The sequence below is a fragment of the Agelaius phoeniceus genome, chromosome 13 (genome assembly GCF_051311805.1).
Source record: "Agelaius phoeniceus isolate bAgePho1 chromosome 13, bAgePho1.hap1, whole genome shotgun sequence".
Lineage (NCBI taxonomy): Eukaryota > Metazoa > Chordata > Aves > Passeriformes > Icteridae > Agelaius > Agelaius phoeniceus.
Genome location: NC_135277.1, coordinates 16,694,034 through 16,708,204, shown reverse-complemented (window position 1 = coordinate 16,708,204; position 14,171 = coordinate 16,694,034). Strand labels below are relative to the sequence as shown.

Here is a 14,171-nt window from a genome sequence, read left to right as displayed (position 1 = left end):
AGGCCTTCTTGTGGATGGATTAATTACTCAACAAATGGCTGTACCACTGTAACACCGTACTGTGCTGCAGCTACTCTACACCTGTAATGTAATTACTGTGTGATACCTCTAATTACCACTGTTTCCTGGAAGGGTAACAGTATCACTGAAGGACTTCTGTTTCCTTTAGTGTCCTGCTTCACAAAGCCACAGTAGCACTGCTGAAGTTAGTGCTGCTCCATGTAAGTGACAAGTATAAAATCCTCTAACTTGAGGCTTTAATTCAGGGGTTGATAAATCACTTTATAATAACACCACAGTTATAGCTTTTATAGTAATTACAGTTGTTGAATTACAAAACACAACACAACCTGTTGGGGCTCAATGAGGTACATTGGATGACCACTGGGTGCTGCTGTTTGATGGGACCCTGTCCTTGGAGGCAGAGTTGGCAATGGGCACATCTCTGTGAACATTTGGGTGGAAAACACCCAAATGTTCCCAGCTTGGCCAGGGTGGGTGTTTGGTCTCTCCAACACACCCAGTGCACTGAGTCAGCAGCTGTCCTTTGTTCTGTGCTGAGCCTTGAGCAGGGTTCAAGCAGAAATGGCTTTTGGTGGGAAAAGAGCCAGAAGAGCTTTTCAGGTAGCTGGGATGAGAGAGAAAAGGGCTCCAAATGTTTAACTCAAATCAAACAACCCAAGAAAAACAAAGGGAGAAAGAAACGGAAGGCCATGACCTCAATTTTCTTCTTAGTCAATTTTTTCCACTTTCTTTGCAGAGAGAGAGTAAAAATTGGAACTTTTGGCAGGGAATGGTTGTGGGGAGAGAGATCTCTGTGCCTCTGCACCGTGTGACCATGCCTGGGGACACGCCTTACTCCCAGCCAGTGCTGGTGGCTGTTGGGCAGTGCTAGGGCATGTGTGATACAGAGGGGACAGGGGTGTCTGGGCATGGGCCTTACTTGGGGAAGGGACAAACACCAGCCAGAGTCCCCCCTTCCCAGTGCTTCCCCAGCCCCCAGGCGCTGTCAGCAGCATGGTGTGGCCTCTGGCCCTTGTCACCAGGAGAGGGCTGGGTGGCACAGAGGTGTCTGTGTCTGAGCAGCGTTAATTGTCAGCTTGACCCGGGCAATTGAGTAAATGCTGATAAATGTCACTGAGGGTGACATCATCATCTCCCCTTCAGCCCAGGCAGGGAGTGTGTGGCTCTCTCCATCCCTGGGGACAGGAGGTCACATCAGTGTGGCTTCACAGTGGGGGGAGCACTCTGCCTTGAGCAGAGACCCCAAGCATCGTGCTGGGCTGAATCCTGGGTGATTCCCACCTTCAGGAGCAGCAATCAGGAATGGCCAATGGGACCTCTCTGGGCCTGCATGGGATGCATGGAGTGTATTAGTGCAGCATGGCCATGTTGGGGGAGCCCTGCCATGAGCCCCACCAGTGGCTCAGTCCTCCTTCTGGCCTCACCAACATCATGGCCACCATCCCTTGCCCCTCCCATGCCCCATCCAGACAGCATCTCCTACCTGAGTAAGGCTCAGGCAGGGCAGCAGGTCACTGTCCTGTCACAGGGGCTGGGGAGCTTGGCTTTGTTTTGCTCATTCTCATGGTGAAGCACAGACCATGGTTCTGTTTAACCATGCTGCATGGTTTTTTCCATCATTTTATTCATGTGTCAGTGCTGGTCAGTGCCTTGGCATCCTGCAATGGACGTGTGTACAATGAGCTTTCCTCTCCTGGGCTCCACAGGAGTGTCTTGGCAGAGGCCAAAGGCTTTCCTCACTGAAGCACTCGTGTCCTTTGTCTCTGGGCTGTGGTCATTGTCCTGAGGTGGGGACAGTCCTTGGGTGAGCTGGAGGGTCCCCACAGGGAGCAAGAACAGAGTGAGGAGGTGCAGGACTGGGCTGTGCCTTCCAGGACACGATTCCTGTGCTCCAGCAGTGTCCAAGGGATGCTCAAATAGCAAAATGCCCATGGTTACCATCAGACTGGGCTGACCTCTGCTCTGGGGGTCAGGCTGGCCATGGCTCCCAGGGGGATGTGCCCTGAGCACCCAGCCCTGCCCTTGGGGATGTAAGGTTCCTGATGGAGCCCAGCCCCTGCCACCCCACACAGCCCTCACTTCCCAGGCAGCCCTTCCCCTCCCCCCTATATTGCCATTAGTTATAGCAGTAGGACCCACAATTACTCATTTTTTTGTCATTTCCATTCTGTTTCTTCATCAGAATGCAAAACATTAAATATCGCTCTGGTAATTATGGTTAATTTCATAACCTGCACCTTAATTGGATTGGTCTCTGATGGGGAATTCTCGTAGGAGGGAGAAGCAGAAATATTTTGACGTGATCTATTCTTTCAGCTCTTTGTTTGGATTTGAGATGTTGAGTGTGAAATGGGAAACAACCGATTTAGACCTCAGAGGCAACCTGGGGGTGGTGAGCAAAGCCTGAGCCTTCCAGAGGTACTTGTCACCCTCCAGCAGCCAAACCTCTCCCTCCCGTACCCAAACCCAGCCTTTCTCCACCCCTCCTTTGGATTGGGAATAGTCACAGAGAGCCAGATCCATCTGGTCTACCCAAAATATGAGCCTGATGAGCTGGGGAGGCATCACAGTAGGCACTGGCCAGGTGCCCTGTTCTGCTGGCCAGTGCTTTGTGTGCTCTAGCACAGAGCAAGGCATGGCACTCCACAGGCCCCCCGTGGGTCTGAGGACCTTAGGGACTTGAGGGACACCCACAGGGACGCCTCTTTTCTGCTGGGAATTGTGCAGACAACAGTCCATGGCTGCAGAGGGACACCAGTCCCCTTGTACTGTGATGGTCTGGGTGATCTCAGTGCTGCTGCCAGGGCAGCCAGTCCTGGGGGGCCCCCAGTGCCTGTCTGGGGCTGTGCCATGGGGTGCCCATCCCACAGAGCTGGCACCTCCCTGCCACTTTGGGCCTGAGCTGTCCCACAGAGCTGCCATCTCCCTGCCACTTTGGGCCTGAGCTACGGCTCGCTCCGGGAAGCGCAGAATTGCGCTGCCATTAGGTGCTGCCATTAAACTGATTTGTGCTCAGCCTGTTTATCCTCCTCGATGGGAAACGGCAGCGAAATGGAAACCCTGGCCTCGCATTTCCCACTGCATTCCCGTGCACTGGATTTCCCCATGATTACTTTTGTTCTCACGTACAGCCCAGAGCGCAGGCTCCGTGTCATTATCCACAGTGCTGGGAGAGGAGAAAGGGCAGAAAGCATTGCTGCAGCTCAGGCACAACACAGCAAACCCACCCCACAGCTGCCTTCTTTTGAGGGCAGTGGGGAGCTGCTCCATCCCTGTGGTGGGTCTCTCTTTTTTTCTATGCCCACGGGCTCAGCGTGTGCTGGAAAGGCTGAGGAATGCATGGCTGAGGCTGCCACTGTGCTGACACTGCCCCCCCTTGTCATGGGCATTAGAACAGCTCTGCCTGGCACAGCCCCATATCTGCAAGGACTTCTATCAGCCCAAACCCTGTCCAGACCACATCCCCCAGCACCTCCCTTCCTGCAGGATTTGGGCTGGGAGGGGCTGGTGGCCCCTCGCCCGCCCTGCCTGGCTGTGTGGGTTCAGCTGGAGGCAGGACGGGCAGGCTCAGCCGTGGCTCAGCACAGTTTGTTTTTATCTAATCCATTTTATTGTTGAATGAAACAATAACAGCAAATACAGGCCCTGAAGACAAGCCATAAATAATGCAAAAATCAAACAAGTGAGAGAGGGAGAAAGAAAAAGGAATTATACATGTAAAACCAGCCCAGAGAAAACCAGGCTGGGAAGAGGAATCTTCCCTCTGCACTTGCTGTTGCTCAGGCTTTCTTTGCCTCCCTTTTTTCTCCACTTCTCTCTCTGGAATTTCCTGCGGCACCAAATTTGTGATTATGTGAACAAAACTTAATAATAAATGGGAGGGGGAGAGAGAGAGAGAGAGATGTGGCTTGCGGGAAGGAGTTGGGAAATGAGGTGGATGGAGTGAACTGGGGCTTCCATCTCTCACAGTGCCTTGAAGCACAGCCGTGCTCCTGCCCCCTGCTCTGCCCCGTGTCCCTGGGGGTGTGCAGCAAGGACAGCTCTGCTGGTGCCACCCGTGCTCATGGGAGCCCTGGCAGCAGGGCACACACAGTCCCTTGACCCTTGTCTCACTGGTGGCTGATCCCAGAGCCGGCTCTGCCGGGCTGGGCTGCACTTGGCTTCTCCCAAAGGCTTCCCAGGCCACTTATTTTAGGCAGCAGTATAAAAATACCAGGGCTAGTCCTAAAGGGGGGTAAATCAGCAGGTTTCCCTGAGGTCAGCAAAGCTGACTACTTTATGTCCTATGTCCTTTGAAGTTCTCTTGCCACTATCCCAAAGGTTTCCAGAGGAAAGGAGCAGCCCTTGTACTTTTTTTTGGTATCCTGTGCTGGTTGTAGGGGAATTCAAGGGATGCGCCCTAGGAACCAAAGTGATGCTGTAAGTACAGTCTTAGCTTAAATTAAATGTAAGGAATATGACTGGTCCCTGCAGCTGCTGTTCCCCAGCCTTTGGGACTTTGATCTGGGGTTTCAACCTTTGAGCAGTGGCAGGGATGCAGTAGGGACACAGTGGCTTGGAGTGGTGGCATTTAGAGGGGCTCACATCCCAAAGCCTCAGAGCTGTTCTCTATGGCCCTTGGGACCAGGGTGTTGGGCTGGTTTGGCATTTGCTGTGCTGAGGCAGCCCTGGGTAAATGAGGGCAGGAGGCACTGCTGGGGCTCCCCCAGCCCTGCCTGCTAGCCCTGGGTTTGTGCTGCTGGAGCTGCTGGTGCCCCAGCCCTCCTGTGGGCACTGAGCAGAGCTCTAGGCAGCTGTGGAGCCATAGGATGCCTTTGGTAGCTGGAGGGGGATTGGGTGTTCCCAGGCAGGGAGCAATAGGAGGGAGCAGCTCATCTTTCCTGCCCCCAGGTGTGGTTTGTGGGTGGCCAGGAGCCGTGTCTCAGCCTGGCAGAGCTGTGCCCTCCTCACTGCTGGGGCACTGCCCGTGGCCCAGGCTGGAGCCTGGCTCTGGGGGAGCAGGGAGCCCCTGTCCCCAGCCCAGCCCTCAAGGCAAGCCCACACAGTGATGCCATGTGCTCCTGGCGGGGCTGAGAGGCGCTCTGGCAGTGGGGTGACTTTGTTCAGCTGCTTTTCTGCCATGTCAGGTGCTGTCCTGCCCTGCACACGGGTCCAGCTCAGGCTCTGTGCAGCTGGGCTCTGGCTGATTCAGCAGCTCTGGGGCCCTGTGCTGGGAGGGAGGGCTGTGCCCATCCTCCAGCCCCAGCCCAGCCCTGCCACCCCATGCAGGGAGGCTCAGGGCAGCTCAAGGAAGCACAGAAGGCATCCGGGCCCTGGGCACGTGGCAGGGGATGCCTTTGCAATGTCATTGTGACCCTGGCGCTCTCCCAGCAGGAACACTCCTTGGACTTTCTTTCACCTCTTCAGGGCAAGTGTTTCCATTGCCCTGAGAAGAGCCTGGGGTTTTTACATCCCCCTTTCCCAGCTTCCTCAGCTTTCTGGCAGGGAAAAAGAACCGTCTAAGGAGACCCTCATGCTACACTGGAGCCTCCTGTCACAGTGCCCACTGATCAGAGTGCAAGGTGAGCTGCCTGCCTTCAGTGAGCACTTAAAACATCCTGGTGACCCAGCCCATATCCACAGAGGTAGCAATCCCAAGGAAATTTGCCAAAATAAAGGAAGAAGAAGGAGAATCTCCATTCAAAATGGTGCATGTCCTTCCCAGTGCCCACCAGCCTCCAGCCACCTCCAGCCCTAGAAGTCTCCAGCCAGCCCTTGGGAGCTATTCCCTTGGCAAACACACCTCCCCTGCTCTTTGGCTCACATAAGTAATAAAAAATGAGCCTTCTCCAGGCTCACCTGACCTGGGAAGCACAGAGCCACCAGTTCAGGCAGTGGCTGTGGCAGCAGTGACCAGTCCATGTCCTGGCTACCCCCGCCCATGAGCAGGGGAGCATGGCTGGTCCTGAGCCCCAGCCCCACTCTGCACAGCACCCTCACCCCCCTTGTTTATCTTGTGCTGGCTCAGGGCTTTACAGCCCCTGACATCCACAGCTGCCTTTGCAATTACTTATTGATCCCTTGTCAGGATGTTTTCTCTGCTGATGGGGTGCTGAGGCATGTGCAGCCAGAGAGAGAAAAGATGCTCAAAATGAAGGAGCACAGGTAGGAGGAGGGTGAGGAGCTCTTGCACAGATGTGATCACAGCAAGAAACAGCCTCAGCAAAAACTGCTCTGAGCTTCAGCATCCTGCAGAGACAACCAGGATCTCCTTCCCGTTGTCCTGCTCCAGTAACCTGCCTGAAAATGAAAGCCACTCTCCAGGTTGGCTCTGGCCACTCCTGGCTGTCCCTCTCTGTGCATAGCTGTCCCTGCATGGGGTCAGGTAGATCCACAGCCCAGGTTTAAACCAGTAGGCAGCTGGGCCAAAGCCTCCCTTACCAGCATTCCAGCCCCTCAGCCCATGTTAGAGCTCTTCTCCTCCCCTGGGCATCTCCGTTTTTTCTGCTCTTCTTGCTCTCTGACTTGGTGCTTTCCTGACTGACTGCAGTGCTGGGGACACCCCATTTTGGGTGGCAGAGCCTGTTTCCATGAGGAAATGCCTTTGCAGGGCGCTTCCATGGGCCAGCCATGACCAAAATCTGGTGCCAGCCGGGCGGTGTCAGTGCCGGAAGGGGATTTGCATCTTCAATTCTTCTTCGTGCTCTTTTACAGCTCCAGAGCAGCTGCCAGAGCAGATCAGGTTGCCTCACACCTATTCCAGGCTCCCACCTCGGAGCTGCTGAAAGCAGATACTCCAGGAGGCTGAGCAAGAGCTCCCAGCTGGAGAGCTGTGCCTTCCTGGGGAAGGGGAGCAGTGACCCTGGCAGCTGGGGGTGCTGGGCTGGGGCTGGGCTCTCCTCTGGCTGACCTGCCTTGGCTCTTTTGCTTAATTTGCACAACTTGCTCGTGTGTCCCCACCACCCTGAGGGGTCCTTCTCATCTCCTGCCTGTTTCTCCCCCATTCTTTCACCCTCCTGTGTTGCTCCTGGATGATTTTGGGGCCAGGCCAGGACACAGTGCAGCCCTCTGACCCTTTGTTAGCAGCACATCCATGAATGAAGGTCCAGAGGAGTGTGGTGGCAGGTCTCCATTGCCCAGGCCAGTGCTGTGCCACCCTGGCTGTGCCCACCAGCCAGCCCTGACAGCACTCAGGAATCACTTTATGCTTTCCCTCTTTGATTTCTTCTTCCCCATGTGAAGCATGGTGGTTCCAGAAGGGAAACTACTTCCTTTGCCTGATGCTCCCACCCACTGCTGCCCATCCTTGAGCAGGGGGGAGAAGGGCAGTTACTGCCAATGCCTGCACTCTGGGACTGGGTGGGAAAAAAGGAGGAGGAGGAGGGAGCAGATAGGGTGGAGAGGAGGGAGAGACAAAGCAAAAGGGCCCACAAATGCACACTGGACACAGGGGAAATGATGAGAGGAGGAAATGGGCACAAACGTGTTTGGCAAATTAAAGCTGCTCCCTTTGTTTTGCTGCTTTGCAGATAGCTACAGAAACAGTGCAGAGCCCGGGGTCTGGGTAAGAAACTCCTCTTCCAGCAGGAAAGGTTGTTAAATATTTATTTGTAAACCTGAAGTCTTTGTCTCTAAAATGTAGTGAAGTTCAATAAAATTTGATTTAGCTGGAGCAGCTTAGAGGAGACAGGAGCATGGACTCAGGGAGCTGTGTCTCACTGGCTTTGTATGAAGCCATCATGGCAGAGATGGGGTGAACCCATGGCTGAAGTCACCCCCCCACTGCAGCCCAGTGAGGATGCCCAGCACTGTCCAGCTGTGCACAGCTGGGAGCAGCAGGTTGGCTCCTGCAGGGACAGGGTGGGGATGGTGCCCCCAGAGCACCGTGGGCCCCCCTCCCTGCTGGGGTATGGCTTGCTTTGTCCTAAATTGCCTGTTGTGGCTCGATGCTCTCAGAAGCATCTGGTTCAAGGGTGAACATCTCCAGCCCTGTAATTTATGGCTGCCAGGTGGGCTTAGAGCTGACTCGGGGTTTTTGCCTCCTGCTCGCTCCCTGTCAGCACAGCAGATCGCTCCCTGCTCGGCGGGGTGGGAGCAGGGGACAGCCCAGGGACAGCGGTGACAGTGGTGGGCATGGCCAGGCGGCTGCACCACCCCTTGGGGCATCCTCAGGAGCACACTCAGGGGCAGAACCTGGGCTCCCTTTTGGGTCATCACCCAAGTTTGGCTTTCTGGGGCTGTTCCTCCCACACCAGGGCAGCGTGTGCCTGTCACAGCAGAGCAAACCCCACGCACGTCAGCGCTTCAGTCTGGCCCCAGGCTGCATTTCCAGGCACAGCCCAGAATGGCATCTTCCCTCCCAGCAGTGAGGCCAGGCACAGACACTGGGCAGGCCCTGCTGTATTTAGCACCAAGGCAGAGCTCTGGTGCCTCCATCTGCGCCTCTTGGGCTGAGGCTGGGACGTTCCTGCGGGAAGGGACTGTACTGAGAGCCCTCAGCCCTGGGCAGCAGGTGGTGAGGACAGGGGTCAGTGGCTGCCATGGCTCTGAGCATGAGTTTTGCTTTGGCTTGCACTGGGTTTGCTGTCACCTAAAGGCAGTGAGCCTGGCAGCTGCTGCTTTTTTTGTCCATTCTTTTTTTGTGGTTGAGGAAGGAGAACCACGCTCATGCCAAGGGCTGGGCTGTGCATCACAGCCATGGCCCCATCCTCTGCTCCTGCCCGGCAGCTCCTGTTGGGCCATGGCTGGCACCCTGGAGGGGAGCTTGGGCATGTTTCAGGGTCTTCCTCAGAGTAAATCTGGGAGGGCTTTGTGGAAAGCCCTTCCTGCAGGTAGCAGTTGTGCAGTGGCTGTAAAGCCATGCATGCATTGTTGGCCCACAGCTCACACAAAAATCACAGTTTGAGTCGTTTTTAGAAGGGCATCTCTTAATATCCACATCACCTTGAGGCACAACTATTTCTCTCCGAATCAGGCAGAGGTAAATGGGAGCCAGAAGTGATTTAAAGCTCATCTTAGCTCAGAATTTTCCAGCTTATTTATTGTCTTTCTCCCAAAGCTCTTCTGTGGCTCTGGTTATTAAGATTACGGATGTTTTTGTCAGGGATTGTATTTATCACGGATTTAAATTTAGCTGAGAACTAATAACATGTGAGGTGTGTCTAGACTTTAATTCTGGGCTGTGCTCGTCGGTAACACCACACAGATTCTGCTTCATTCATCTCTGGCCTCTTTGCTGATTTTTTACTCACTGATACCTCACAGCTCTGGCTCTGCCGAGGCTGCGCTGGGGATGACAGCACAGGACAAGGTGCTTTGGAGGTGCAATTCCCTTCCTGCTGCTGGAGAGGCAGGATTGAGCCTGGGGGAAGTTGGTCTGCAGGATTCAGCTCTGCCTCCTCCCCATGGCCAGCAGGGACCAGAACAGAGCAGCACATGCAGGCAGAGCGGAGCTTTTGGCCCGGCACACAAACAAGGCTGGTGCCTGGCACTCTTAATGAGCTGAGTGTTTTCAGTCCTGCTATAATTAAGCCCCTCAGACTGTATTTTGTTTTGCATGCCGTGTTTTGTTGTCTTTGATGGCTTTCTCAGCACGGCTTTGAGGAGCAGGAATTGGTTTCTGAGAAAAAAAGGCTGCAGGCGAGCCAGCGCTCAGGAACGAGCCTGTGGTGGGAGGGCAGTGCCCAAGAGGCTCCTGGCCATGGGCACCCCCTGGCAGCCCAGCCCCAGCCAGGGCTGCAGCAGGAGCCTAGGGAACAAATCCATGTGCAACCCGGGCCATGCCAACCAGGGGGCCAGCCTGGCTCCAGGGCACCGGCCCCAGTCCCAACCCCACCCCAGCAGCATGGCAGTGGGAGCAGCAACCCCCTTGTATCTGTACTGCTGCCCAGCATCAGGGAGGTGATGACATGGGAGATGATGGATTGTAAATACCCAGCAAATGGCTGTTTGCAGCCTGGCTGGGGCCCAGGCACTCCCACTGGAAATGTTTCCACTGGACTGGGACATGCTGGCCCAGGGCCAGCAGGAGGGAGCTCAGCATCACGGCCAGGGGAGCTTGGCAGGACCAGCTCCCATCCCTGCACCCCTTCACTGTGGGGTGATGTGTTCAGCATGATCCCCATTGAGCAGCCCCACTGCAGAGGAAGCAGGGAAAGGGGGGGGGTGGGGGGGTGGAAGGGGACAGTGAAATGGGAGGAAACCACAGAGGGTTCCTCTGGAGACACTCCCGGCCCTCACGGCCCATCACTGGCTGTGCCGAGGCTGGTGGTTTCCAAGATGGTGCTGGTGGACATTTTTATGGCCAGTCCATCATCTCCCATCCTTGTATCTTACAAAGAAATTTTGAATAATTTTTTGGGAACAAAAGTGATCCTTGGGTCATATATCTGTATGAAATGATGAATATGAGCAGATGCAATGGCAGGAATGTGCAGAACGTGTACCAGCTCCATAAATAGTGCTGGAGCAGGGAAAGTAATGGACAGGATATACAGTGATGGATACAAACAGAGCCAATGGAAGTAATGGATTGGGTGTGTTTGGTGATAGCCATAAATAGCATTAGTGGGAGTAGTGCAGAGAGTAACATAACAATAGATATAAACAAGGGCTGGAGTAGCTGGAGATCTAATATGCAATATTGATATGATTTGATTCCTCATAACAGCCTGAACAAGGAAATAAATGCAACGAAGGCAGCGTGACAAGGAGCATCCGCTTCTGCCGGGCCAGGACGGCTCTGGGCTGGGGCACAAGCCAGACCATGAGCCCCCAGGGAGGTCTCCCAGCCCTCCCCAGGGGCATCAGCAGGAGGCTGGGTGATTCCCAGCTGACACCAGGCAGCTCCCTCATTATCCAGAGCCCCCCTGGACCTGACTTGAGGCCACAGCTTGCTCTTGTAGGCAGTGTCTGCCCAGTTGTTGTTTCTGGAAAATGGTTTGGGTCTGCCCTTGCAGGCTGGCATGGTGGGAGGCAAGGAACTTGCCTCGGGGACACACTGAGAGCAGCTGGGGCATGGGGGAGCACAGAAGGAGGGAGCTGGCTCCCACTGAGCTCTCAGTGTTGCTTGCCCCAAGTGGGGCTCCCCCAGATGCTCCATCCTCTGCTCAGCTCCTCTGTTTGCCAAGCAGCCTTTATATTCAGGCTCCATCTACAGGGAACGGAATAATTTCAAGAGCTTAAAATAGGATGTAGATAGATGTGTTTCGTATTAAATTATTTTTTTAAGAAGCAGAGGAAGCTGTATGACACAGATTCCTCAAGGCCTTCCACTCAAGAGTCTGTGCACGTTCAACCATCAAGTGGAAAGTCAGGGAAGGGGGAGAAGAGAGGGTCTTGAAGCCAAAGGGCTGCATTTCAGCTGGAAAATGAGACCCTCTGCTGTGCATGGATGGTGCCTTTTGCCTTCCCATCACCTCTGGCAGGACACCAGAGCTTTTGCCTTGGCTGTGCCCGTTGTTTGCTCACGTGCCCCTTGCTCTTTCTCCCGCTGTTACCTGCAGGTGAGAGATAGGATGGTAGCTGGGGAGGCGAGTATGCGCAGCCCAATCCTGGCCTGCTGGCAGCCGATCCTCCTGCTGATGCTGGGATCCATCCTGTCCGGCTCCGCCACGGGCTGCCCGCCGCGCTGCGAGTGCTCTGCCCAGGAGCGCGCCGTCCTGTGCCACCGCAAGCGATTCATGGTCGTGCCAGAGGGGATCCCCACCGAGACCAGGCTGCTGGACTTGGGCAAGAACCGCATCAAGACGCTCAACCAGGATGAATTTGCCAACTACCCTCACCTGGAGGAGCTGGAGCTAAACGAGAACATTATCAGTGCCATTGAACCTGGGGCTTTCAACAACCTCTTCAACCTCAGGACGCTGGGGCTCAGGAGTAACAGACTCAAGCTGATCCCTTTGGGGGTGTTTACTGGACTCAGCAACCTTACCAAGCTAGACATTAGTGAGAATAAAATTGTGATCCTCCTAGATTACATGTTCCAGGACTTGTACAACCTGAAGTCTTTGGAGGTGGGTGACAACGACCTCGTCTACATCTCCCACCGGGCCTTCAGTGGCCTCAACAGCCTGGAGCAGCTGACCCTGGAGAAATGCAACCTGACCTCCATCCCCACGGAGGCCCTGTCTCACCTTCACGGCTTGATCGTGCTGCGGCTGCGCCACCTGAACATCAACACCATCCGGGATTACTCATTCAAGAGGCTGTACCGGCTCAAGGTCCTCGAGATCTCACACTGGCCCTACCTGGATACCATGACATCCAACTGCCTCTATGGGTTGAACCTGACCTCCTTGTCCATCACCCACTGCAACCTGACGTCCATCCCGTACGTGTCGGTGAGGCACTTGGTTTACCTCCGTTTCCTGAACCTGTCCTACAACCCCATCGTCACCATCGAGGGCTCAATGCTCCATGACCTGCTCAGGCTCCAGGAGATCCAGCTGGTGGGAGGGCAGCTCACCACGGTCGAGCCCTTCGCCTTCCGCGGCCTCAATTACCTGCGCATCCTGAACGTGTCAGGGAACCTGCTGACCACCCTGGAGGAGTCAGCTTTCCACTCGGTGGGCAACCTGGAGACGCTCATCCTCGACAACAACCCCTTAGCCTGCGACTGCCGGCTGCTCTGGGTTTTCCGGCGGCGATGGAGGTTGAACTTCAACAAGCAGCAGCCCACCTGCTCCACCCCCGAGTTCGTCCAGGGCAAGGAGTTCAAGGACTTCCCCGACGTCCTCCTGCCCAACTACTTCACCTGCCGCCGAGCACGAATACGGGACCGCAAACCTCAGCAGATCTTTGTGGACGAAGGCCACACGGTGCACTTTGTCTGCCGGGCAGATGGGGACCCGCCGCCCACCATCATGTGGCTGTCTCCCCGGAAGCACCTCATCTCTACCAAAACCAACGGGCGGCTCACTGTCTTCCCTGACGGCACGCTGGAGGTGCGCTACGCCCAGATCCAGGACAATGGCACCTACCTATGCATCGCCAGCAACGCGGGTGGCAACGACACCATGCTGGCCCACCTGCACGTGCGCAGCTACTCCCCAGACTGGCCCCACCAGCCCAACAAGACCTTCGCGTTCATCTCCAACCAGCCCAACGAGAGCGATGCCAACAGCACGCGCGCCACCGTGCCTTTCCCCTTTGACATCAAGACTCTCATCATCGCCACCACCATGGGCTTCATCTCCTTCCTGGGCGTCGTGCTCTTCTGTCTGGTGCTCCTCTTCCTCTGGAGCCGCGGGAAAGGCAACACCAAGCACAACATTGAAATCGAGTACGTGCCACGGAAGTCCGACGCGGGCATCAGCTCTGCCGACGCGCCGCGCAAGTTTAATATGAAAATGATTTAACCAGGCGACAATTTGCAAATAATAATGGTGTTGTTTTGTTTTGTTTTTTTAAAAAAAATGAACAAATGAACAAATAAAAAATAATTAACAAACATTGCTACAAACATACCGACCTCTCTCCTTCCACCGTGCCCTCTGCCCCTGTCCAAACCCACTGCGCCCGCACTGTCACCACCTCCTCCTCCTCTTCTTTATACCAGGAAAACATTCAGCCGATGTCTTCAGGACTCCTGTGTTTGTAAGGACTTTGTCTGATGGACTCTGGTGTCAGATATAACTCTGAGAGGGGAAAAACAATGGGGGAGGGTGGGAAAAAGAAAGAAAAAAGAAATAAAATCAATAAAAAAGTTACGAACTTTCTTCTGTAACTTTGATTTCAATAATTATGGATTTTTATGAAAACTTGAAATAATAAAAAAACCCTATTTCCTATAGATAGTTGGAATGAAAAATTTTGACTTCTTGATCTGTCCAGTTCTGTACCTGGCAAGTGCTTGCTTTCTTGCCTCAGAGGCACTCCCCAGATGCCTTGCCAAGAGCAGCCCCAGGCCAGGGCGAGTCTCCTGCTGACACCAAAGGCACCTCCCACAGTGCAGTGCCCACTGTGGCACCAAGGCAGGACTATTTTTCCTGGTTTTTATAGTCAGTTCCCCTGGCCATCCCCAAAGCCTGTGGAGCAGGGCTGTGACACTGGTGTCCATAAGCAGCATGGAGCAGGGCTGTGCTTTCCTGCCCTCTGTGTGGGAGGAGGATGCAGAGCCCCATTGCAGGGCTGGCCCCGCCTGTGGCCTCCAGGCGAGGAGCCAGGGG

At 54.8% G+C, this 14,171-nt stretch overlaps 1 protein-coding gene across 3 annotated transcripts in view; it reads left to right on the top strand.

The window, feature by feature from the left end:
* The window catches only part of LINGO1 (leucine rich repeat and Ig domain containing 1), a 159,101-nt gene extending 145,306 nt beyond the window's left edge, over positions 1 to 13,795 (top strand). For all 3 annotated transcript variants that reach the window (XM_077185635.1, XM_054642014.2, XM_054642013.2), the window contains one exon: positions 11,508 to 13,795. In XM_077185635.1, the coding sequence (XP_077041750.1) occupies positions 11,520 to 13,361 (1,842 nt within the window). In that variant the 5' untranslated portion in view covers positions 11,508 to 11,519 and the 3' untranslated portion in view covers positions 13,362 to 13,795. The remainder of the gene's footprint in view (positions 1 to 11,507) is intronic.
* Positions 13,796 to 14,171: the final 376 nt, after the last annotated feature.